Source organism: Dermacentor albipictus, chromosome 1 (assembly GCF_038994185.2).
Source record: "Dermacentor albipictus isolate Rhodes 1998 colony chromosome 1, USDA_Dalb.pri_finalv2, whole genome shotgun sequence".
Classification (NCBI taxonomy): domain Eukaryota; kingdom Metazoa; phylum Arthropoda; class Arachnida; order Ixodida; family Ixodidae; genus Dermacentor; species Dermacentor albipictus.
This window is the reverse complement of record NC_091821.1, coordinates 509842436-509868134: the sequence shown is the minus strand read 5'-3', so window position 1 is coordinate 509868134 and position 25699 is coordinate 509842436. Positions and strand designations below refer to the sequence as shown.

The window sequence follows — 25699 nt, the reverse complement described above, 5'->3', positions numbered from 1 at the left end:
ATTTTTTGCGCATAAAATGGACACAGTTTTGAAACGAACGATGCAGACACAATTCACTCACGAACACAGAGCACAACCCAACGCGGACCACGCAGAGCATTGTGTCCGACCTGCCCTTTTAGTCGTGTGTCCTCATTGTGCGCTAAAAATTACAGTGAATTAGGGTTTCGTTTACCCTACATGTTTATTGAACAAATGGTGCAACAGAAGGGCCCAGACTGACGCGATACTAGCGGACGGTGCAAGAGATTTACAGACACTTGTGAATATCTGCGGGAATGCAGCGACCAACATGTGCCTTAAACTTAGCACAGATATAATGAGAATTATGACCTCTTATGAAGAGACAATCACGTGGTGCCAATTCAACAGCAAGTTGTACCTATAGTGAAGCAAAATGAATACCTCGGCGTATACATAAACTAAGGAACGACTTAATCAAGCACCCACCAAGATAACCTGAAAATGGAAGTGGAAGCGAAATGCAGCAGTATTGAAACATAGAGAACTTTGATGTCGCAATAAATATGGGGTGATGCGTCGAATGTGGAAATGACTAATGGTGCCAGTGCTAACGTTCGCAAATGTCATTGTGTGCTTTAAATTGGTTATCTTGTCGGGGCTGAAAAATGAAACAAAAATCGGTAGGCCTTTAGGAGCCCATTGCGAAACAGCAAATGAGTGAGAAAGTGGAGGTTGGCATGGATCGGGCCTCGTTTGAAGTCAGAGAAGCGCAGAACAAAATTACTTGTGAACAAAAACTCAAGAGCAGGAATCAATATGAGTGGGCGGCTAAAGTGCCCTAGTATCTGCACCCGAAAAACGTGCACACGGAATGGAGGAACAGGTCACAAAAATTGGCAAGCAAGTACAAGGCAACTAAATCTGTATATAGACAACAAAAAGAGGTGAAAAGGAAAGTGAGAGACAGAGAAATTGATGAAATGAGTGGAAAGAAAGAAGCTCATGGAGATTTACACGAATGGGAGCAATGAAATTAGATGGGAAAATCAGCATAATAACAAGAAAGGCAGTGCCTTGCTTTTTGAGGCTGCCTAAGAACAAAAACATACAGCAGCACATATTCGCCTAAAATGAAGTGCGTGTATGCTACAACAAAAATCCAGAGTCACTCAGCACATCGTAATCAAATGCGAAGCCATTCACCCAGTGAAACCGCTAAGGTAACGTGCACCTTCCAGAAGGGCTTGAATTTAAAGTGGACAAAAGCATCAATCACTCAGCAGTTGAGATAAGCAAGAGTCGTTTAGAATATTGATGTAAAAAGGTAGAAAAGAACTTGATACGGCCGCAAGCGCTACATGCATACGTAGCGATACAAGGTAAATAGAGAAGTGTTGAAGAAAAACGTAAGGATGGAGGACGCTTTATCTTCGCCTTTAACCCTTTATTGACGAGTGTTGCACAACACACCAAAACATCTTTTTCTTCCCATGTTTCAGTATAGAGTACGAAATTTCTCTCTAAATGCCTTCGGCTAGCACTGAAATACAGGCAGCAAGCGTCATTTGTTGGTTTAGAGCAGGAACATTGGACGACAAAGAAGTGTGGCGATCGACTCACTGTCTCGTGAAAGGAAGGTCAGAGGTGACTGGCCGATGCAGCATATCCAACTGCAGTCGTGTCACTCATATGACGTAAAGCAAATGAATTATACCGTGCGCCGACAAAATCAGAGTCCTGGGTATGATCGTAGAGACTAAAGACGTCAATGCCTCTACGGTTCAGAAGCTCATCACCAAAACCAACAACGCTATTGGTATCATCAGAAGAATTGCCAATAGACACAGGGGCCTCAAGGAACATAATCTCATCAAACTCATACACGCGTTCGTCACCTGTCACTTCGCATACGTTGCGGCAATGCTCAATTGGACACGATCTGAAAGAGACAGACTGAATGCCCAAATCAGAAAGGTCAACAAGCAAGCCCTCGGCATTCCAATCAGCACCAGCGACGAGAAGCTGGGGCACCTGGGCATGCACAACACCCTGGAAGAAATTGCCGAAGCCCAGCAGCGCGCCCAGCTTGCTAGGCTTTCGACGACGCCTCCGGGGCGCACGATCCTAGAGAAGCTAGGCTTTGCACAAGGAGACATAGAAAAAGACTTTGCGGACCTCGCACGGGACATCCGCGCCAAGATCATGGTCCGCCCTATACCCAGAAACGTGCACCCCGAAAACAACAGGGGCAGACGACAAGCGAGAGGACAATTCCTTCTTAACCAAGCCTTGGCGAACCGTGAACGCTCAGCTTTTGTGGACGCTGCGGCATACACGGGAAACAAAGCTTTCGCAGTGGCAGTTGTGGACGGCCGTGGATCCACAAGATATGCAGCCACGGTAATTGCAAGGAAGCCTGAACAGGCCGAACAGGTTGCCATCGCTGTTGCGCTCACCGACAACAATCTTTCCCATATCTACAGCGATTCCATAGCCGCTATCAGAGCTTTCCAAAAGGGCACGGTCTGCGCATAGGCTCTCAAAATTTTTTCAAAGAAAGAGATTAAGAACCACTTCATATACTGGTTCCCGGCACACTTAGGACCAAAGATCGGCGACGTCCCCAACCTTAACGAGGCGGCACACGAGGCTGCGCGCGCGCTTACAGACCGCGCGGCTTCACCCAACCACTCGGAGAATAAGGACGCGCCCACTACATACAATGAAATCACTAAACACTACTATCTGCAACGCAGACAGTATAGCACGCCACACCGCACGCTCACTCGAGCTCAAGGGGTTACACTCAGAATGCTACAAACAGACACATACCCCACTCAAAACAGATTACACCATTACATGCCTGAGCTCTACGACAAGTCTCATTGCACCAATTGCAATACATCCCTTAACGTATATCATTTATTCTGGCCGTGCTCGCAAGCTCACGTAAACTACGAACAGGACAAGCGCAAGTTTGAAGAAGCAATCCGGAGCGAGGAACTCGCTTCTTAACTCTGGGCCGTCCAGCAGGTCCACGATGCCGCCAGGAAACTCAACCTCCCGGTTCCGTCGTGGGAGACGCCCACTCCATGAGAACCCAAAGCTCTCGTGGCCTGCAGGACCTGAATAAAGTTGATTTCCTTCCTTCCTTCCTACACCAGTGGTGCCCATATGATGAGAGCTGTCTATACAAATGGAAAAAGAAGCCATAGGAGGCTTGAGGGGGAGCCACTTCCAGTTTCCAGCCTGGGGTTTTCCCCCTATTGCTGAAAAATGTTTCGCAAAATATTTTTTTTCTTTTTCTGAAATATGTTTATTGATGATATGTTTTGCATATTTAGATAGCAAACAAATATTTTTCGGTATTTACATGTCTCGTCATTAGAGAGTTAAGAGTAGAAGGCGATAGACTTTGGCAGCAGCGGCAACGGAAAACAGCGACGACGTACTCACAATCGTGTGCTTCTTCCACGCAGGCCTGTTCTACATCAATCTTCTGCGGCCTAACATAGCTGATCACCTAGCTCGTCATATCAGCAAAGTTTCGTCACCTGGCCGTATGACACGTGCTGCTGGAGGCCTGTGACGTAACCCGGACAGTAATTCCCATTGGCTCTTCGAGGAGAAGACTACTACAAAAGCTGCGAGCGCTCCCGCTCAAGGTTCACTTTGGCAGCAGCGGCAACGGAAAACAGCGACGACGTACTCACAATCGTGTGCTTCTTCCACGCAGGCCTGTTCTACATCAATCTTCTGCGGCCTAACATAGCTGATCACCTAGCTCGTCATATCAGCAAAGTTTCGTCACCTGGCCGTATGACACGTGCTGCTGGAGGCCTGTGACGTAACCCGGACAGTAATTCCCATTGGCTCTTCGAGGAGAAGACTACTACAAAAGCTGCGAGCGCTCCCGCTCAAGGTTCACTTTGGCAGCAGCGGCAACGGAAAACAGCGACGACGTACTCACAATCGTGTGCTTCTTCCACGCAGGTCTGTGCTGTACTGCTTTACTGAATTTATTTTTTCGTTTGGTTTCCTGCTGTTGCTGCTGCTGCCACGGTGTATTTTGCATTGCAATGTCTAAAGAAATCAGGGCTCTTTTCGTGGAACTGAAACATGAACTTCATGCAGAGTTCAAAGATTTTAGAGATACATTCGAGAGAGATTTTCGGAAAGAAATGAGGGAGGTGAAGAATAGCCTGACGTTCATTAGTAAAGAGTATGATAGAATGAAAGTGGAGAACAAACAACTGAAAGACGCGAACGTTCAACTTGAAAGTCGGTGCAGTGACCTTGCACAGCAGTTGAAGGCTCATGAAAGTCGTCTCCTGCATGCTGAACAATACTCTCGAAACACAAATGTTGAAATTAAAGGTGTTCCTTGCAACATGCCAGAGAACCTAACTGAGATAATAGGTAGAATTGCAGCAAAAGTGAATGCCTCTATTTTGCCAACTGACATTGACGTAATTCACCGCGTCCCGACAGCAAACTCGGCAGTAAAAAATATACTTGTGCAGTTCAATCGGAGGCAGGTGCGTGACGCTTTTCTTCACAAAGCGCGCGCTGCGAAATTGGTATGCTCTGACATTGGTTTTGGTTCTGACAGGCGAATTTTTGTTAATGAGCACCTTTGCCCTGAACTCAAGCGCATTCTGGGCGAGGCAACTGCGCAGAAGCGCCAAGCCAAATGGAAGCATGTTTGGGTGCGCAATGGTAAAATTTTTGCTCGTCAAACCGACGATACGCCCACAATCAGAATTGCATGCAGAGAGGACATTGCGAGGCTCACTGCGTCATCAGATAATGACTAAAGCAAAAGGTGTCACTGGCTCAGAAATGGTAACGTTTGAAAATATGTCGCATGTCTATGTTTCTGAAACCAAGCGCACTTGCAGTGCGACATGTTTATTCTGTAGAAGTTTTGTTATACCCTCGTACATCCCTTGTGAGTATATTATACCAAAAACGAATTGCGTCATGTTACGTTGTTGTGTCCCCGTGCTTAAGCTTGTGGCACTAAACAGTTTCAGTCATGATGAAGCATCCAGTTTGATTGCCCAAGTTTATATCGTACAAATTAACAGTCCCACGTGGTTATTTGTTACTGTACCAGGGATATCTGCATATGTCAGCAAGAACTCGGCCTTGCAGTTGCACATGTTGCGTTTGCCAACCATTTTCCATATGGTCACGTACTTTAGTCTTCTTATCATTTCTTGATGACAGTCAATCGGTATTTTGAACGTGTTTGCCCCTGTGAACTGGGATCTAGTATGAAAAAGAAAGGCTTGTTCTCAGCGTTGCATTTAAACATTCACTCAATGAGGCATAAACACGAACAACTAGATCAGCTGATACATGATCTTCCGGTATCTTTTGATTGTTTTATGTTTACTGAAACATGGTGCGCACAAGAAAATGATCTCATTTCGATGGAATCATTCTCGCGCTTTTTCTTGAACAGAGGGACCCGCGGGGGCGGCCTGGCAGTTTATATTAAATCTTGTTACGCATTCGAGCTTGTTGATGAATTTACAGTTATAACAAATGACTATGAAGTTCTCACATTACGTCATAAGCATCAAATCTTATCGGTAGTGTATAGGCCCCCGAGCGGGAACAGTGACCAGTTTCTCAATTATGCAAACAAATTTCTAGAATTCTGTTCTAGTAACCGTTATATAGTGCTCATGGGTGGCGATTTCAATATAAATATAGCTGAAGATAATTACACGTCACTTAGTCTTGCCAACATAATTGAATCCAATGGTTTTACAAACGTAATAGTGTCTCCCACAAGAATTACGGCTTCCAGCCAGACAACTATAGATTTATACGTCGTGAATGCAGACACTACTGTCGAATACGCTGGTACAATGTCGTCCGACCTTAGCGACCACTGTCCAATTTTTGTGTCGGTTGTTCAAAAACTTTCAACTTTCACTAGAAGAGCCCTTACTACCTATCAGTCAATTAATGACACAAATCTTAATAAATTCAGAGAAATTATAAACAGTGCTGACTGGTCCGAAATTTATACTAATAACAGTGCAGATGAAGCGTACAATATATTTATAAATAAATTTCGTGAAATATATGATGCATGTTTCCCGTGGTCCACAAAGCGCCAATCTAAAAAAATGAGAAAACCATGGATTACGCCGCCTCTTTACAAACAGATAAAAAAGAAAGACAAGATGTTTCAAAAATTTTTATCCAGCCGAGATTTGGCCGATCTGACTGCCTTCAAACAGTTCAGAAATAAATTAAACAGCGAGTTGCGGAAGGCGCGTAAGGAATATTATACGAATATATTTGAGAAAGACGGTCGCTGTGATGCAAAATTAGTTTGGAAAACAATAAACGCAGTCCTTAACACGTCCAAGCCCTCCAATTCTATAGGATGTCTTACAATGAACGGTGTAACCTTAATGGGTACTGAACTAGCGGATAGCTTTAACAAACATTTTATTGGTCTCCCAAAAACGGACTACAACAAAGATGCTACCTGCCGAATTTCTGTACAGACACCTGACTCTTTTTTTCTCCACCCTACGGACTCATGCGAAGTTTTTGCTACACTAATGGCCTTAAAGAATAGCTCCAGCCTTGACGCAGACGGTCTGTCAGTAAAACCAATAAAATTTGTAGCTGATCTTCTTGCACCTCACTTATCGTATATATTTAACCTGTCGATATCTTCATCTGCCTTCCCAGACAGACTAAAGCTAGCCAAAGTGATTGTTATCCATAAATCTGGGACGACACAGGACATGGGCAACTATCGGCCAATATCGATTCTGCCAATTTTCTCGAAACCACTAGAAAAAATTTTGCTTAAGCGTTTGGAAATTTACTTTAACAATAATCGCCTTTTTACAGATTCCCAATTTGGTTTTAGACAAGGCTTATCTACGGAATCTGCGCTACTTAAACAAAAAGAACTAATTTTGCAAAACATTGAAAATAAACTTCTAACATTAGGCATTTTTGTCGATTTCAGCAAAGCATTTGACTGCATTAATCACAACATTCTTATAGATAAACTTTATGCATACGGTATAAGAGGCAATCCGCTTAAGTTGATAAAGTCGTATCTTGAAAAACGGCAGCAATCCGTATGTGTTGATGGTTGTAGCTCCAGTTTTGAGTATATAAGATGCGGAGTACCGCAGGGCAGTATCTTAGGTCCGTTCCTCTTTAACGTATATATAAACGATCTCGTTCATATTTCCAAGAAGGCGGAATTTATAATATATGCCGACGACACTAGTTTATTTTTATCTGGAAACTCATCGAATGAACTCCTCTTTGAAGCGAACGTCATATTGGAAAGCCTCCATAACTGGTCACATGTAAACAGTTTAAATATTAATCATAATAAAACAAAGGCGGTTATTTTTCGTTCGATAAATCGTAAAGTAACCATATCAATCCCACTGCTTATTGGAGACTACGCTATCGAAATCGTAAGTAAATATAAATCTCTTGGCGTAATATTTGACGAACATCTTAAATGGGCTGATCACTTCCGTCATCTTTCCTTAAGCTTGTCGAAATCTATAGGAGCTCTTTCACGAGGTCGCGACTTGTTTCCCGTGAAAGTTAAAAAATTAATATATCATTCATTATTTCACTCTCAAATAAGCTACTGCCATCTTGTGTGGGGAACTGCGGCTCGCGTGCATCTAAACCAACTACTACTTTTGCAAAAGAAAGCTATCCGCATAGTTTCTGGCTCAGATTACCTGGCTCACACCAGACCACTGTTTATTAAACATGGAATATCGCCCATTCATCATCTGGTGCCATTTACCATTCTTCGCGCCTTGAATAACTTCAGCTTGCCTCGGACTAAGTTCATAATCCAACTCTCATCGGTGACACAAACGCACACTAATACAAGCACCAGATGCAAAGAGAAATGGCATCTACCCCGACTTCGCACGACGTATGGCTCCCAAATGTTGCATTTCCTGGTTCCGAACACCCTTAACACACACAAATGGTACACAGAAAATATGAACCTAAACAGAAAAACAATTGTTCAGCAATTTTTTGAGCATGTGGTGGGTTCAAACCCAAATTAGGCTAATAGTGTTTTTTTTCCATTGTATAAAAAGAAATGCTGCTATGTATTGTTTGAACTTGATATATTATATCGTAATGTTGAAATGCAATTACGTTTTACTCTTTGTTTCTGTTATAACGCTGTATTATGCTTTTTTTTATTACTTCTCAGTGCATTGTATATTTGAATTTTTATTTTGTATTGCATTAAGCTTAATTGAAATTCTGCATTGTGTTCCTTGATTTCATGATGTATGTCAAATTGTACTTTTTTTTTTCTCTTCACTGCTGCCATTTTGTAAATGGGCCCCGGACCCCGTCAAGCTGCTTCAAGGCAGCTTTTTGTCCCCGGCCTTTTTCTCTTGGAGAAATAAATGAATCTTGAATCTTGAATCTTGAATTGAAATGTCCCTGACTCCTCCTCACGCTTCCCGGCAACTGCAACTTATGCAACCGTAATGTTTACCTGGAAACACTGGTGAGGAATCATGCACGAATCTGACCTATCTGTGAGAAATGCGGCTTCTTGCGTGGGCGAATTCGGAGGAAGTGCACATAAAATATTTACATCATTTTCAGATTTCTGCTATTGGTTCCCACTTTTATTATTTAAGTCACAGTTAATAAATGTAACATAAAAAGCATGCGTTGTCGGTGTTTTGTTTCATGGCATCCGTTTGCGAGATGTCATTCTTAAAATTCTAAAGAATAACTTTGTGAAGAATATATATATATATATATATATATATATATATATATATATACGACGAGCAACTTCAGTGATTAAATGGCGTGGCAGTGTAACGCACATATGTCGCATGTCATTTCAGGCGCGGTACAAACATATACCGAAATATATATGGATATTTTTTCGCTAACGGACAACGCTACCGACGCCAACAACGGACTCTTCGTGACGCTTGGCCCCTTAAGCTATCGCGTTGGAAGATTAAGGAGATGTATAGAAATATGCTAGAATGAGAAAGCATGTACTGCACACCCGAATAAATCAAGCAGGCTCGGTGACTCACAGCCCCGATTCAAAGGGGATGCGAATAAAGCATCGTCATGGTCGAAATGCGAATGAGGAGTCGAGCCGCAGTGGACGCCTCATAAAAAGCTTGTTTCGACGGCTGCAGCAGGTTGTGCCCCTGTAGAGAAACGCGCACTTACGTTTCTCCGGGGAGCGCTTCTCACCGGCTGACAAAACTTGTACGGTATGGCTCGTGGCACGACAAGTCTGCAAGTGTGACAAGCTTCCGGGTTCTTGCAGACGGTTCCATCTGTTGTGTGTGTTGTCGCCAAGCCTTGTGTAAAAAAGATTCTGTGCCCGACGAGAGTGGTGCTGTAAATTCTAGAACTTACGCGAACATCAACGCTAACGGGGGATGGTTCAACTACTCATGCATAAATTACCGATGCCGCAGGTGAGATTTTCGACCATCGCGGACTGTGCTCGCGGCTATCGCTGTGCTTCGAATGTCACTTGGTTTAAAGGGCGCAACTTCGCCGTATAACGAGTTAGCTTGGTGGCACAGGGTTTTTGTTACTGTGCTCTTCCCTATCAATGCACTGTGAAAATAATGATTGACGCTAAACGCATTAGCATAGATAGTTGTCGTGAAATGGGCTCTGCCGATATTCTGTTTCAAGAGAGACAATTGTCTGTAGCACACTTGACGATGACAATGAGGGCACATAGCGGCCCCTTCACAAAGAAGCTATTTTTTTTAAGCAGTGTTAAATATGGCCTGGTTAGCGACACTCCTAATCATCGATCTTGGCTCCTGCGTTTCTCAAATAGAGACAACATGTTTAGCCCTTTTCGTGGCGCTTACCTTGAGCTTGGTGCCCGATAATTTGGCGATGACGTCCTCGTGCTTTGGAAGCATGGGAACCATTCGTCCCTCACGTGACACTACCAGTCCGCCAACCACAACGTGCGTGCACAGGCTGTCGTCGAGCGCATCAGGGCTCAGCCGCGATGAGCGATAGGTGGCACCACCTTCCCGGGGAAGCAGGTAGTAGCAGATGCGTTTCATCTCGTAGTACCGGTGCCTGCGGTCTGCGCCACGTCGGGTGAGTTGAATGAACACCTGGCGAAGGTAGTGTCCGCATCCATGCAGACACTTTTTAGGTGGAGGAAGTCAACTCTACAAAATATAACTTGACAATGAACAGGTTAATAATGTGCGGTTCATAAGCGTGCATAGCGCTATACTGCCTGCCGTGTTCGATAAATGTCTAATAATAAATTATGGGGTTTTACATTCAAAACCATTTTCTAATTATCAGGCACGCTATGGTGGGGGACTCCGGAAATGTGGACCTCCTGGGGTTCTTTAGCGTGCACCTCAATCTATGTACGCGGGTGTTTTCGCATGTCGCCCCCATAGAAATGCAACCGTCATGGCGGGGTTTCGATCCCATGACCTGGTGCTTAGCAGCCCAACACCACAGATACCAAGTAACCATGGCGGGTGATAAATCTCTCAGTGCGTCGTTTCCTTGCTCTATATAGGAAGAAAAGGATAAGCCACGTAAAAAGATGCTACAGTGAACAGTTTGACGGATAGGCTGCCCCTGGATTTGACAGCAAGGGGCAGGAAAATACAGCTCAAAACTGACGGTGTTGCACCGGTATTTAAAGATTTACTATGCATCAGCATAGTATCTTTGTATAAACGGGAAAATACGCTAATAGAAAGTAAATAGAAAATTAACATTTCAAAGAAAAGATTTTCGCACTTTTCTGTGAAGTGCTCCTAGCTTATGCAAAGGCTGGAAACACACATATGAAGTTAACGTAAACATTTAAAAGGAATCATTCATTTAGCAAATCAGATCAAGAACGCCGAAACCAAGTCGAGTATACTTACTGGGTCAGGAGGTTTTTATTAGAAATAAAAGCTAGATTGGTACCGTTATATTTCTCACTTTTATCGGCCAACAGAGCACGCGGAAATCGACACATCTGCTTTGGAAACGTTACCGCATTTTATTGCCCAGTATTTTAACAATAATAAGCAGTTGTGTTCAATTAAAACTTCGCTAAAAGTGTTAGCGTGTGAACAGTAAAAGTTATTGATAGTGTGCGTTGGTGGAACACGAACAGATCTGTAGCTACACGACAATGAAACAAAGAATTACGAAGGAAGAGAACTGGCGCGAAGCGTCCGTATTCGTATATTAGCCCTGCAGTCACTGTGATACGCATACTTGTTAATCTTCCTTCGATGACCGCTCTGCACCGGTTAACAGATGGTCAGCGTAATCGGCCTGCACAGGACACTCCTGCATGCATCGTAAGTTGCTCGAATGTTATCGACGGTTCTATGCGTTCCTTGTTGCCACCGAACCTTATGCAATCTGAGTGTATTCTCGACTCGAATTTTTTGGCACTTTCTGGAGGGCACGCGGACACCAGTGATTGAGTTGGCTCCACTGAAGAGGAGTCATCAGTACAAGCCGACGGGTTTGCGCCGCTGGTTTCAACGATCGCTCGCCGCTGTCGTTGTTCTTGACTGTTACTCGTCTTTTTGGGCAAAGGTTCGCCGAATAAAACGTTAGTTTCGTGATAGACCGTTTTGCTACTGTGTTCTTGACCGTCACTGCAGCATCAGGGGCGTAGCCAGGGGGGGGGGGAGGGGCTTATGGGGCTTCAGCCCCCCCCCCCCCCCCCGAAATGTTTTCGTGCTGTCATGCGCCGCCAACCAAACCAACTCCCGGCGCCGGAAAGCATGCTCAATTTTGTCTAGAATGTCCTTAATTCACGCTCGAAAAGACATTTAAGCGCGAACATTGCGAAATCGGGCTGGATTTCGCGGCCACGCCCATGCATCGGGAGTCACATATCGTAACGTAAGGAGCCCCACCGAGCACAAAATTTCAAGGGCGTTTTGATGGCGAGCGGGCTCGTCTCGGCATCTCGCGGAGGCCGCGGAATCTACGGAGCGCTTGGATTTCAGTTCTGAAACTTTGTGGGTATAAAGTTTCATAACATTTTGATGCGAAAGGTGCATTGACATTTCCGAAGTTGTGCTTTAGATTTTCAATTACAGAACTTTGTGGGTTTAATGCTGTTGTAAACATTTGACGCCAAAGGTGCATCGACTTTTGTAAAGTCCTCTATCGGGCCATACAACGAGACAAGCCAAATCAACATACTATCAGACAAGTTGACAAAGCACGCAGCGAGGTCCGATGAGACAAAGCATTGTGGTGGTTCATTTGCGCCGTCAGGTCACAGAAAAGAATATGAACGTTTTTTTTTCCACCTGCGCCAAAGCATCCATGTCAAGACACTAAATCCACCATTGTAACTAAGTTCTTATTTATTTTTCTACCTAGACTTTTATCCGCGAGGATACATTGAGCCCCTTTCTCTTCTTTTTTTTCTTTTGTTCTCGTAACCCGCGGGCTGCCGATCCAGCCAGAGCGCATGCGTTTTTCTCGTGCTGCATCGACAACCGCGCTACGCACTTGGATGCGCGTTCCTTTTCTCTGGCCGACTGCATTTTCGCCTGGCAGAGTTTTGGACGCTTTCTGGCTAGCAGACGAGAAAAAGAAACAATGCATAGTCGCTCGCCGCCAGCACTGCGGCGACTCGACGGATTGCAACGAGTTCGCTTGAGCGCAACCTCTCCGGAAAATTTTGTCTCGCCGGTGTAGGATACCGAGCATTATGCGTATGGGTTTCTGTGGACCAAGCGACACACGTTTTCTTCGATATTCCTTCGGTAGCCACACTAGTTGCCCAAAGTAGGCATTCGATTGTAGCCAACATGCTTTCCTTTGCGTTATTCTATTTCGCCGCCCCCCGCCCCACAAAAGAAAAAAAAGGAAGTCATTGTTGCGGCGCAGCGAATTGTCGCATGGTGAAAGTTCTATTTTGTTACTTCTTTTGCGGAAAGTAATGGGCCACGGGACGCTTCAGTTGCAGGATACTATTATATTATTGCGATAGCAGCTATATGAAGACTCCAGGCGCATTCCTGCTGTTGCCCGCATGTTCCGTGTAAATAAAGGCCAAGGGCGATAACATCTTGACCACGCGCCGCATGCTCTATGTGCGAATGAAATCGTGGGGGGGAAGGGGGAGGGGGTGAGCCGACGATGAGTCTTGTGTGCGCAAGAGAGAAAACCGGGGAGGAAGCGCGCCGCCTTCCGTCGCACGCGATATATATTGGGAGTAGAGGGAGGGGGGGGGGTGATCTGTGAATCTGTGGTTGCGCAACCAGCTAATCTGCCTTGTTTGACGCATTATATACAGTGACTTTTTCTTAGGTACGTAGATTTATTGGAGACTTATACGTATATTTTAATATCTTGTTGCAAGGTTTTGTGTATATGCGCAGTGAACTTTGTTTCCAGTGGCAATTTTTTGCCCTGTATCAAGCTGTATCTTCACCCCGCGCAATAATGGTTCGGTTCATTATTTTTGAGGCATGCGCGTAGCACATACGCATTTCATTTACAAGTGACATGCAGAGGTGAGGTTAAATGTTCTTTAATGCTCTCATACACTGGGTTGAACATGGTTGCGTGGCATAATGGACACTCCAAAAGTTGGACAGCTTGATGTAGTGAGGTTTCTGACAAATGAAGATGTTTCCCAAAAAGAAATTATTCGCCGTATGGCTGCCGTATACGTTGAACATTTCGTTTCATTGGCCACTGCGAAGCGTTGTAGCCAACTGTTCAAAGAAGGACATGAAAGTTACAAAGAAGATCCATGGCCGGGCCAAAGCCACCGTGCAATCACCCCCCGACACAATTAAAAATGCCGTGGTTGCTCAGTGGCTATGGTCTTAGGCTGCTGAGCACGAGTTTGCGGGATCGAATCCCGGTCACGGCGGCTGCATTTCGATGGAGGCGAAATGCGAAAACACCGGTGTACTTATATTTAGGTGCACGTCAAAGAACCCCAGATGAGGGTGACGACTTTTTGTCTGCAATTGTGACCGGGGATGACTCGTGGTGCCGCTACTACTAGCCTGAAACACTACGGCAAAGCTTACAGTGGAAACATTTGAATTCACCATTCCCAAGGAAAACAAGGACCGTCATGTTGACTTCTTTTTAGATCGTTAGGGGCCATTATTGATCGAATTTTCTAAACCTGGAGAAACTCTAAATCGTTTCAGATATTGTGAAAGGTCGTATCGGCTGCGTGTCGCAATCAAGAACAAACGACGTGGAAAATTGAGCATTGGGGACATCTTGCTTCACGACATTGCCCGTTCCCACGTCGCTGATGTGGTTAATACAAAACTGGCAAAGTGCAAGTGGGAAACGCTTCAACATCCCTCATGCAGCCCAGACCTGTTGCCTTGCGTCTTCCACATTTGGTAAAATGTGAAAAAAACTGCTCAAGGGAATCACATTCGTGTCGGAAGATGACGTGTAGTCATTTACAGATTTTTGAGGCAGCAACCCAAGGAGTTTTATGAGACGGGAATCACGCGACTCGTTAGTAGGACAAGTGTCTAAATACTGATGGTGACTACTTTTAAATAAAGTACCCCGTTTCTCATATATTCGCATTGGCTCACTTTCATTTGACTCGCCCTCGTATGTTTTGCAGAACTCCTGCTTTTTATATGTGCTCTCTGTTGCGACTATAATTTCCGAGCAATTACTCGCAATACACAACCGGTGACAGCTGCTCCTGCTCAATACATTCTAACAAAGGACAGCGTCATTGAGATTTTCCCCTGGTCGTTGCATATGTACGCAAATGTAAACAAGGTTGTTGAATGACGGATATATATCCCTCGACTAAATTATAATGGGGAGGCCGAGCTGCAAACTGAGCCCCCCACGAACGAAATTTCTGGCTACGCCACTGTGCAGCATTACAATACCAACGTGTCGGAGAGCTGTATCTGGTTCTCAAAAATATAAACCCGAGTGCCGCTAATGCACTTCATGCGTCTTTTCTTAAAACAAAGCCCTCCATCAACACTCACGCCAACGTTTCACTAGTCATTATCAGTGTCTTCACCTCGCGAAACACTGGTTTGCACTTGCAGCGAGCGCGATAGTTGGCAGCTAAGTGCACATAACTTTTGTTTCTTAAGGATATGCTCCCATGTTCAGTCATTGACGCAGCGTCGAGTTCCACCTACATGGCTCTTCCCCCACGATAGCAGTATTTAACAATACAATGCCAATCGCGCATTTCACATTAAGTTTGTCGAGCCTCATCTGGCATTCCAACTCATTGTCAACGCGGCCGAAGCGCGGGTACAGTTTAGTCAACTTGAATGGCGTCGAGATACAGAGCAAATATATTTACGGCTTCCTTTTTAAAAAAAGAAAGATGAATTTTATTCTGAACAAGCGGAGTCCGCGCCTTAGGCGGATGGCCTCGTTATGCAAGGCAACTGCGGACAACAGCCACCTCCCGTTCGATGAGGCTCCGCTGTCTCTTCGAGTCCGAGTCTGATAGCTTGGCCTCCCACCACTCGTCGGTTTGTGTTGGGCTGTCTACGGTGCCATTTTTTTTTACACATATCTATACCTTACGGCATAGGGTGCCTACGACATTGCAGTTCGTGCAGAAGTATGAATGCTTAGAAGGTGAGATTCGGTGCAATAGGATACCGTGGATAGGCTGTTGGTTTGTATTTTCTCAGAGTTACTGCCTCTTCCCTATTTAGGCTGGGGTTTGAAGTTCATTTCTTTCTTCAATACAGAAACAGGAAACAAGAGCTAAAGGCCATATGGCCTGACAGGGGCTCTTGCTCCTAAGCGCGTTCGGCTTACATGATGATTCAATGTACGAAAAAAGCAAATATAACAAGAAACGAGCAAGTAGGATGTAGAAAATACAAATAAACAAGATAATGTGTACATTATACAATGACTATGTGAAAAAACAGTTATGCTTCAATTTTTCTTTGTTTGTACATTCACATTACAACGCAGATTAAGGCATACATATATAATGCAAAGAAATTCTTATTTTAATGCGATAGCATTTTATGTATAAATAACTTGATTCGGTATAAGAAGGTTTTTTATACATTGCTTAAAATGAGGTGCATAGAAATCAGTTTTTTGCTCAACGATGTTTAGAATCCTTGGTATTTGATATTTTATATCCTGACGTCCACAGTTAGTGCGGGTGATTGGTATTTTTCTGATTTGAAAACGTAATGGGTATCGAGGAGAAGTGGGTATGCTGACTACATGGAGCCTGTGTTTTTTTATATGTAAGAGTAATCTATAATAAAATACTTGATTTGCTTGGATCAGTAAATGTTTGTCGAAGAGATTGTGTGTGGGTAAGTCACGCGGCCTACCATGGTAGTATTCAATAATTGGGACTACTCGTTTTTGCAAGCTCAATAAGTTATCGTAATTTTTTGCTGTAGTTGTTCCCCAAACCAAGACATAATAAGTCAGCTTCGAGTAAAAAAGGGCGTAGTATGTTACTTCCTTTAGCCATAATGGTATTAGATCACCAATTTTATACATACAGCATACTACTTTGCTAAGATCATTGCTAAGATTATTGACATGATTGGCCCAGGAGAGGTTCTCTTGAAACCATACCCCCTAAAACTTTTGCGTTGTTACTTGTTCTAGCCTCTTTGCTTGAAATAGAACAGTTATATTAACAGGCAATGGCTTATTTATCGGTATAAATATTATATATTTGGTTTTGTTGACATTCAATTGTAGTTTGTTGATGTACAGCCATTAAGACAATAAATTTAAATAATCATTTATTTCTTTTTGTATGCATTGCAAGGAAGAATTTGCAAAGAAAAGATTAGTATCGTCTGCGTACATGATGATATTAGGTGAGGAAGAAATGTTAGGAAGGTCATTGATATATAGATTAAATAATATAGGACCAAGTATGGATCCTTGTGGCACGCCATTCTGTATTTTGAGAAGTGAGGAAGTGGCCTGATTATATGAAACAAACTGGTAACGATCCGTTAAGTAGCTTCTCATTAACTCTAATGCTGCACCACGTATACCATAGTCATAAAGCTTGCACAGAAGTATACCATGATTTACGCTGTCAAAAGCCTTACGTAGGTCCAGAAATAAGCCTACCGTGTATAAACGGTTTTCTATATTTTGCAGTATTTGATGTTTTATATTTAAGAGCGCATCCTCACATGATTTATTTTTTTGAAATCCGTACTGCGCCGTACTAATAATAGTATATTTCCTCAAGAAACCCTGTAGTCGAGCGTTTAAAACAGTTTCAAAAAGTTTTGAAAAAAAGAGGCAGTATTGATATAGGTCGGAAGTTGTTTACACTATGGTCAGCACAACCTTTATGAACCGCGCAAACTATGGCTATCTTAAGTTTGCTAGTAAAAATTCCGGACTAAAACATTTTATTAATAATATGAGCTAACACATTAGAGGTGATGTCAGACATATACTTTAGAGGAGATGCCATGATACCGTCGAAACCTGCAGCACTGTCTGATCTAAAGTTTTTATCACGCTTTCTACTTCGCTTGGTGTCGCCGGAAATAACACTAAAGAATTTCGCAGACTCGGTTTCAGAACAGCATGCCCTATCTCTTGTGGATCTGCTGCAGAAATGTTGTTGCAGCACTGAACAAAGCGAATGTTCAGGATGGAGACGGCTTCTTCACCTGAAGGGTGCCGTTAACCGAATCTATTTGTAGGTCTTGAGGGCTAGCCTTTCCTCCAGATATTTTCTTAATTTCCAGCCATACCTTTCTTTGGATTCGTATATATGCGCGAGAACAAGTTCTTATAATATTTTTCTTTTGCCTTGTTTTATTTCTGAAGTTATTTGCCTACGGTACTCCTTGAATTTGGATAATTCAATCATGTCTCGTGTTTTAAGAAATGTATATGGTACATTTTATTTTGATTTTTGATTTTTGTAAAAAGAACTACATCTATCCATGGCTTTTTAATTTTTTGGGTCATTTTGTAGCACCATGCTGTGGGAAGGCTATATCGTAGCAAGCGATTAGTTTATCGAAAAATCAATTGTATGCCCTTATTCGGGTCACTTTCAGTTAAGATTCCCAGTTTTTTTTCCGAATAAGAGAGCGAAAATAGGGCCGGTATTTTACAGCGATGCCTTTTCCGATTCTATTCTTTTTCAGACTTTTCGCGCTTTGCCAGTGGTCAGAGCGACGATCTGCCCACATTATCAAACGGGATCGGGCGGCCGTGTGTGGTGGGTGATAAGAATAGCATAGAATATGGCATAAGGCATCGCTACAAAATAGCGGCCTAGGCTAGCGTCGTTGCATCTTTGAGGCAGTAGAAATGTATCGGCGCATTTTGCTTGTATTTCTGTGAACAAGGCAGAAAACAAAAGATTGGAAGATAATCGCTTATATCACAGGACATGACACCAGCAGTCGCACAGGAAACACGTACATTAGTGATGCAGACAAATATAAGGTTTGGCTGTGTGCTGTAACTCGTGTTGGCAAGGTTATAATATTCGAGCATGCGTAAGAGTAAAGCAGCTGATTATAGTCTGGTGTTATTGTATATTGAGCCATCATATCTATGTTGGAATTACCTAGTATGGCAAACATTTTGCTGGTGGCGCTGAGATAAGCTAGCAGCTTGTCCACAAAGGAAAATAACTTTTTTTTGTTACCACAGGCTGGTCTGTAGACTACTGAAAACGTTTCTGCTTGAAGACGAATAGGGAGGCATTCAACGTTGGGATTAATTAGAGAGAAGTCTGCAATTTTCTCCGAGTTTAGATTATTTCGTACATATGCTGCTAGACCGCCACCTCTTGCGTAGGTACGGTTTAGTACGTGATGCCCGTAGTTTTTGAGCCGGAGGGGGTAGTCCTTACTAAAGCCCCTACATCCACGCGCCACCGCCGACCAGGTTAAGTACCGCCAACCTACCGTAAACGTAAACGCCGGAACCGGAAATCTTAAAACCAGACATGCTGGAAGCGGAAATGCCGGAACCGGATTTGGTGTGAGGGGAAAAGGCAGATGTCGCTATTTAAGAAAGCGGCGGTGGCGCGTGGATGGAGGGGCTTTAGTCCTTACCAGATAACCATGTTTCAGTAAAGAGAAGAATATCGGGATTAGTGTTGGTATGTGGGAGCAATTATTCAATTTTATCTTGCTTATTACTTATGCTTTCGACGTTTAAATGAAAGATTGAAATATGTTTCTGTAAACCCGCAGATATATTTGCAAATGAAACGTAATCATGATATAAAGATTTATAGACTAAAGCCATATCTGTACTTAAACCCAATAAGAGTTATTCTCACGAAATAAAGCTAAATGTTATGTTATCAGCTTGCTGATATCCTCAGTGCTGAAAATATGCAGAATGAGAGATGTTTCGTTGCGCCTTGCGAGTACTTTCCCTCCAGTGGTCCAGACATATTTCCAGCAAACCTCATTCTTCCTTTGTTTCGCAGCACTTAGTAACTGCTTACCTTGTCAAATGCTCAATAATGAATATAGGACGATTCTCATCAAAGCCCGGCATTCTGCTATTAATATTTTCCTTTCTTGATTTTAAAGAAAACCGTTCCTTTTGATGCGGCGCCCAAATCAAACGATTATGTTTTGTTCATTGTGTTTTGCTGTCGGTGCCTTATGGCGTGCATCAATATCAGAATCTTGCACTTCATCTGCAACAAGTTCGCCACTTTTCTTCATAATAGTGATTCAGCATCAACAGGAACACCCTTCATTTCTAAATTGTTGGAACGCTGGTACGTTTCAAGCTTCTCTAGTTTGCGCGTCAGCTTAGCATTTTGCTTTTTAAGTACCTTGTTCTCTATTACAATGGCATGGATTACTTCTTTCAATGCTCCTAAGTCCTTCATTTCCTGTCTCAGTTCTTTTAGATCCTCTAGACTTTCTTTTATCTCTCTGAGTTCATAGATTATTTCAGCACGCAATTCGTCCACAGCTTTTTTTGACATGAAGCTTCTGGACTATGACACTATTTCTGGCATGTAAAGTCTAGAATGTTGAAGATGCAGTTCGGCAGCAGTGCATAAATTTGAGCGGGAGGAAATCGAAAACGTATAGCGCTCACCTGCAAAGCAGATAGATATTTAGTTGTTTGCTCAAGATGCACTGCTGCCGAACTGCAAGCCTGGTCGTAGCCAGAAATTACGTTCGGGGGGGGGAGGGGGGGCTCAAGTTGCAACTAGGCCTCCTCCTTAGGAGGAGGCTTTAGCTCGGGTGCTGCGATTTAAATATATGAAGACGAGGAATTCGTTTGTCTCGTCAACCGCTGCACCAAATTGGAAGAGCTCTGTTGCATTTAAAAGCAAAACTTGAATTCTGTTGACTGCTAGGCCGCTATCTTATACACGTTCGAAAAGCCAATGTTCGATTTCGCCTCACGCGATTGGACTAGATCGCTCTTGGCCGTGATATCGCGCAGCCTGGACAATCACGCGAGGCGAAATCGAACGTCGGCTTTTCGAACGTGTACAAATTAGCGGCCCTAGTTTCGAATTTCTCATTTACGTTGTTAATTCTTTATTTAAAATTGGCCGCATTAGCACCCCCCCCCCAATTTTCAGAAAAAGACACTATAAAGTTTAGAACTCTGTAACTCAACAATGAAAAATGATATCATAATTCTGTGACTTTCATCAAATAGTACATCTAAGGCGAGCAAAATTGATATGTTACACATGAATTTCAAAAAAAAATTAGTATTATAGAAATACGACTTTTGCAGTACCCTTGTACACAAGGTAACCAATTCATGTAAGGAATAAATTGACATACCAAATTTGTCCGCTTTGCTGTTTACAGAACCGCAATATATGTTCTTGATACAGAGCTATTAGATTGTAAACGTTGTGCTTCTATTTTTTTCGAGCTTTCCAATATTTTGAAATATTTTAAATAAAATTTAGGCCCTAAACGAAATTCCGCTTCCAATAGACACTAGAATTTAACTTTCTCTCTTAAATGCAACAAATTTCATTCAAAGCGACCCAAGGGTTATCTCAGAAAAGCGTTTCTGCGTTTTACGTGTATTTGAATGGGCCGCGTTTGAGTTGGGCCTGAGCGAAAGCTTCCTCTTAAACAATTTGTCGAGCGATCAAATACGTGAATAATAATTGCATTGCCACTGCAAAAGATGCTGCAAACGAATTCTTTAACAATACGCACTGTCAAAACAAGCAAGGTGTGTATTTTTTCATAAAAGAATATACTATCAATGCTTCCGAGTTTTTTGTCTACTTAATGAGTAAAGAATGCATAACGCGAACTTTAGAACTATATCAGTTCGAAACTAGCAAAGCAGTGCATACTGTTGATATGAAACATGTAAAGGCCATGAAATGAACAAGTTGAGGAGAAATATGTTAATGTCATTCTTTCTCTTATATTTTTGTCATTCAAGAAACGTGTTCAAGAACGGCCAGTGAAAAATCTCAATGACGCTGTCATTTGTTCCAATGTATTACGCAGCAGCAGCTCTCACCGGTCGTGTATCGTGAGTAATTGCACCGAAATTTTAGTCGCAACAGAGAGCACGTATAAAAAGCAGGAGTTCTGCAAAATGTACGAGGGCGAGTCAAATGAAAGTGAGCCAATGCGAATATATGACAAGCGGGGTACTTTATTTAAAAGTAGTCTCCATTAGCATTTAGACGTTCGTCCCATTGACTAACGAGTCGCGTGATTCCCGTCTCATAAAACTCCTTGGGTCGCTGCTTTAAACAATCTGCAGCTGACTCTTTCGCGTCATCGTCCTACACGAATAAATCTGGTTCCCTTGAGCTGTTTTTTCGGTTGCCCCAAAATGTGGAAGTCGCAAGGCGACAGGTCTGAGCTGCATGGCGGATGTTACAGCGTTTCCCACTTGAAATTTACCAGTGTTGTATAATATACATCAGCGAGGTGGGGATGGGCATTGCCGTAGTGCGAGATGACCCCATTCCTCAATTTTCCACGTCGTTTGTTCTTGATTGCGACACGCAGCCGTTCCGGCGTTTCACAGTATCGGAAACAATTGATAGTCTCTCAAGATTTAGCAAATTTTATGTAATGGCCCCTGACGACCGAAAAAAAAAGGTAAGGCCCTTTCCGGCGGAAATGACGACCTTTGCTTTCTTCGGGCGAGGTGAATTCAAATGTTTCCACTGTAAGCTTTGCCGTCGTGTTTCAGGCTCGTAGTAGTGGCACCATGGTTCTTCCCCGATCACAATTGCAGACAAGAAGTCGTCACCCTCATTGTGATACCGGATCAGATGAGTCAAGGCAGCGCCGAGCTTCTCCGTCTTCTGGCGGTGGTTCAAAATATTGTGCATCCATTGCGCACACAAGAGCCGATAACCGAGCTTTTAATTAATTATGGCGTGAACCGAACCGTGATTGATATTCACACGCTCTGCAAGTTAATCGATGCTTATCCTCCATTCTTGTCTAATCAGCTCATCAACATTTGCAATTTTGTTGGGGGGATTGCACGATGCCTTTGGCCCGGTCTTGGATCGTCTTTGCAACTTTCACGTCCTCCTTTGAACCGTTTGCTCTAACACTTCACAGTGAACAATGAAATACAATGTTCAACGTACACGACAGCCATACAGCGACTAATTTCTTTTTGGGAAATACCTTCAGCTGTCAAAAACTGCACGGCAACACACTATTCAACTTTTGCAGTGTCATTTATGTCACGCAACCACGCTCAACCCAGCGTATGAGAGCATTAAAGAACCTTTATCCTCTCACACCTGCATGTCACTTTACCTCTCTGCTACATCTCTACCTCTCTACCTCTCTGCTTCGCGCATGCCTCGCAGATAATGAAACGAACCATTATTGCGCAGGGTGGGTAGGCTCACTTTCATTTGGTTCGCCCTCGTGCATTAGAAATGCGAAGATACAATGGGATATACAAATGCGAAGATACAGCTTGATAAAGGGCAAAAAAGTGTCAGTGTAAACAAAGTTCAATGCACGTATACACAAAACCTCGCAACAGGGCATTTAAATATACGTGTAAGTCTCCAATAAATCTACGTGTCTAAGAAAAAGTCACTGTATACATATCGTCAAACAAGGCAAATAAACATGTTGCGCGACCACAGATTCACAGAATCCTAGATCCTGCTCACATTACATCCACTCCCCCCCCCCCCACCACCCTTGTATCGCGCGCGACGCGCTTGCTCCCCACTTTTCTCCTTTGCGCACACAAGACTGAGTCACCATCGTCGGCTCACCGATTCAACCCCCCCCCCTCCCTTACGCTTTCACTCGTACGTACAGCATGCAAGGCTCGGTCACGATGTTATTGCCCTTGGACTTTATATGAAACACGAGGACGACGGCAGGAATGCGCCTGGCGTGTCCAAATAATTGGTATCGGAATAATATAAGCGTATCCGCCAACTGAAGCGTCCCGTGGCCCATTACCATCCGTAAAACAAGTAACAAAATCGAACTTTGACCCTGCGACAATCCGCTTCGCCACAACAATGATTTTTTTTCCTCTTGTGGGGCGGCGGCGCCGAAATGAAGAAAGGCAAAGGAAAGTATGAAGGCTGCAATAGAATGCCTACATTGGGCACCTAATCTGGCTACCGAAGGAATATTGTTACGTAAGAAGACGCAGATGAAAAACTACATACAACTATATTTACAACGTAATACGCCACGCTTGGCCAAGAGGCAACAGCCCACGCTAGCTTCCAATCGTCGTCGTCGTCGTCTTCTTACTGCTCGCTTCTTCGTCATTGGAAATACTATTTCGTAGCACTACCCCCGGCGGCAAAAGCGCCGTCCCGGAGCGACTAAAGGCTGGACTCGGAAGCAGTGTAGTAGGCCTTGAGCCTATTGACGTGCACTACATCACTAGATGCCAGAATAGATTATGGGGTTGAGCTCACAGGAGCAATTTCGTACGTCACAGGCGTCACCTGGCGCAGAACGCGGTAGGGCCCTGTGTATCGCGAAAGGAGCTTTTCTGAAAGTCCGACGTGACGAGAGGGTGACCACAGGAGCACGAGCGTACCAGGCGAAAACTGTACGTCATGGTGGCGGGCGTTGTACTGACACTGCTGAGTGGTCTGTGAGGCCGTCAGTCGAGCACGGGCAAGCTGGCGTGCATGATCGGCGAGGGCGATGGCATCGCGCGCATACTCGCTTGTTGAGATCGCAGGAGGAGGAAGGGCCGTTTCAAGAGGCAAGAGGTCGGTTCGCGACCGTAGAGTAGATAAAATGGAGAAAATCCGGCGGTGTCGTGCCGGGAAGAATTATAAGCACTTGGCCGCATATCGTACTTGGCATAACGTACTTGGCCAGCATATCGGTAAGAGTACGGTTTAACCGCTCTGTCAGGCCATTGGTTTGAGGGTGGTATGAGGTAGTCAGCTTGTGTTGTGTAGCAGAAACGCACAATGTCGGCGATAACTTTAGAGAGGAAGTTACGACCACGGTCAGTGAGCAGCTGTCGCGGGGCGCCATGAAGTAAGATGATGTTACGCACGAGAAAGACCGTGACGTCAGTGGCGCAACTGGAAGGGAGAGCACGCGTGATAGCGTATCGGGTGGCGTAATCAGTTGCGACAGCTACCCATTTGTTCCCAGAGGATGACGTGGGAAAGGGACGGAGGAGGTCTAATCCAACACGAAAGAACGGTTCCACAGGGACAGTGATCGGCTGGAGATGAACGGCAGGTAGCACGTGAGGTGTTTTCCGACGCTGGCAGGTATCACAGGCAGAAACATAGCGTCGGACGGAGCGAGCGAGACCAGGCCAATAGAAGCGGCGGCGGACGCGGTCGTACGTGCGGGTTACCCCAAGATGTCCTGCAGTGGGTGCGTCATGCATCTCAAAGAGCACAGTTTGTCGTAGATGTTTTGGCACGACAAGAAGAAGATCAGATCCGTCAGGGAGGAAGTTCCTTCGATACAGAATGCCGCCCTGGAGGATATATCGGCGAACGGACGCGTCGATAGGTGTAGAGCGCAGACGCTTGATGAGTACTTGCAGCGATAGGTCTCGGTTCTGGTCATCGGCGATGTTAGCGAAGGCAGACACAGAGAAAATTCCGTTGGCGGTACTACTGTCTGCGTCGTCAGGCTCGTCTACCGGGTAACGAGACAGGCAGTCAGCGTCTTTGTGTAGTCGGCCAGATCTGTAGGTGACAGTATATGAATATTCTTGGAGGCGTAAGGCCCAGCGATCAAGTCTTCTTGTAGGATCTTTCAGGGAACATAACCAGCAAAGCGCGTGATGGTCTGTGACAACGGAAAAGGGTCGGCCATATAAGTATGGACGGAACTTCGCAACCGCCCAAACTAGGGCCAGACACTCACGCTCAGTAATGGAATAGTTGCGCTCGGAGGGTGACAGGAGCCTGCTGGCGTAAGCGATAACACGGTCGTTGCCGCGCTGGCGTTGTGCCAGGACTGCGCCAATTCCGTAACCGCTGGCATCAGTGCGGACTTCGGTAGGCGCAGAAGGATCGAAATGGGCCAGAGCGGGAGGCGTTGTGAGAAGGTCGATTAGAAGCGAGAATGCAGTGGCCTCGTTGTCACCCCACTGGAAAGGGGCATCTTTTTTCAAAAGCTCGGTTAGTGGTCGTGCTATGGCCGCGAACTTTTTCACGAAACGGCGGAAGTAGCAGATTATTTGTGTGTTCAAGATGCACTGCTGCCGAACTGCA

The 25699-nt window shown here is 44.2% G+C and overlaps 1 protein-coding gene across 3 annotated transcripts in view; it reads right to left on the bottom strand.

Annotated features, from left to right (window-relative positions):
- Positions 1-25699, bottom strand: part of LOC135913374 (chitinase-3-like protein 2) — a 303766-nt gene that overhangs the window by 207967 nt on the left and 70100 nt on the right. For all 3 annotated transcript variants that reach the window (XM_065445972.2, XM_070532609.1, XM_070532610.1), the window contains exon 4: positions 9879-10105. In XM_065445972.2, coding sequence (XP_065302044.1) covers positions 9879-10105 — 227 coding nt within the window. The remainder of the gene's footprint in view (positions 1-9878; positions 10106-25699) is intronic.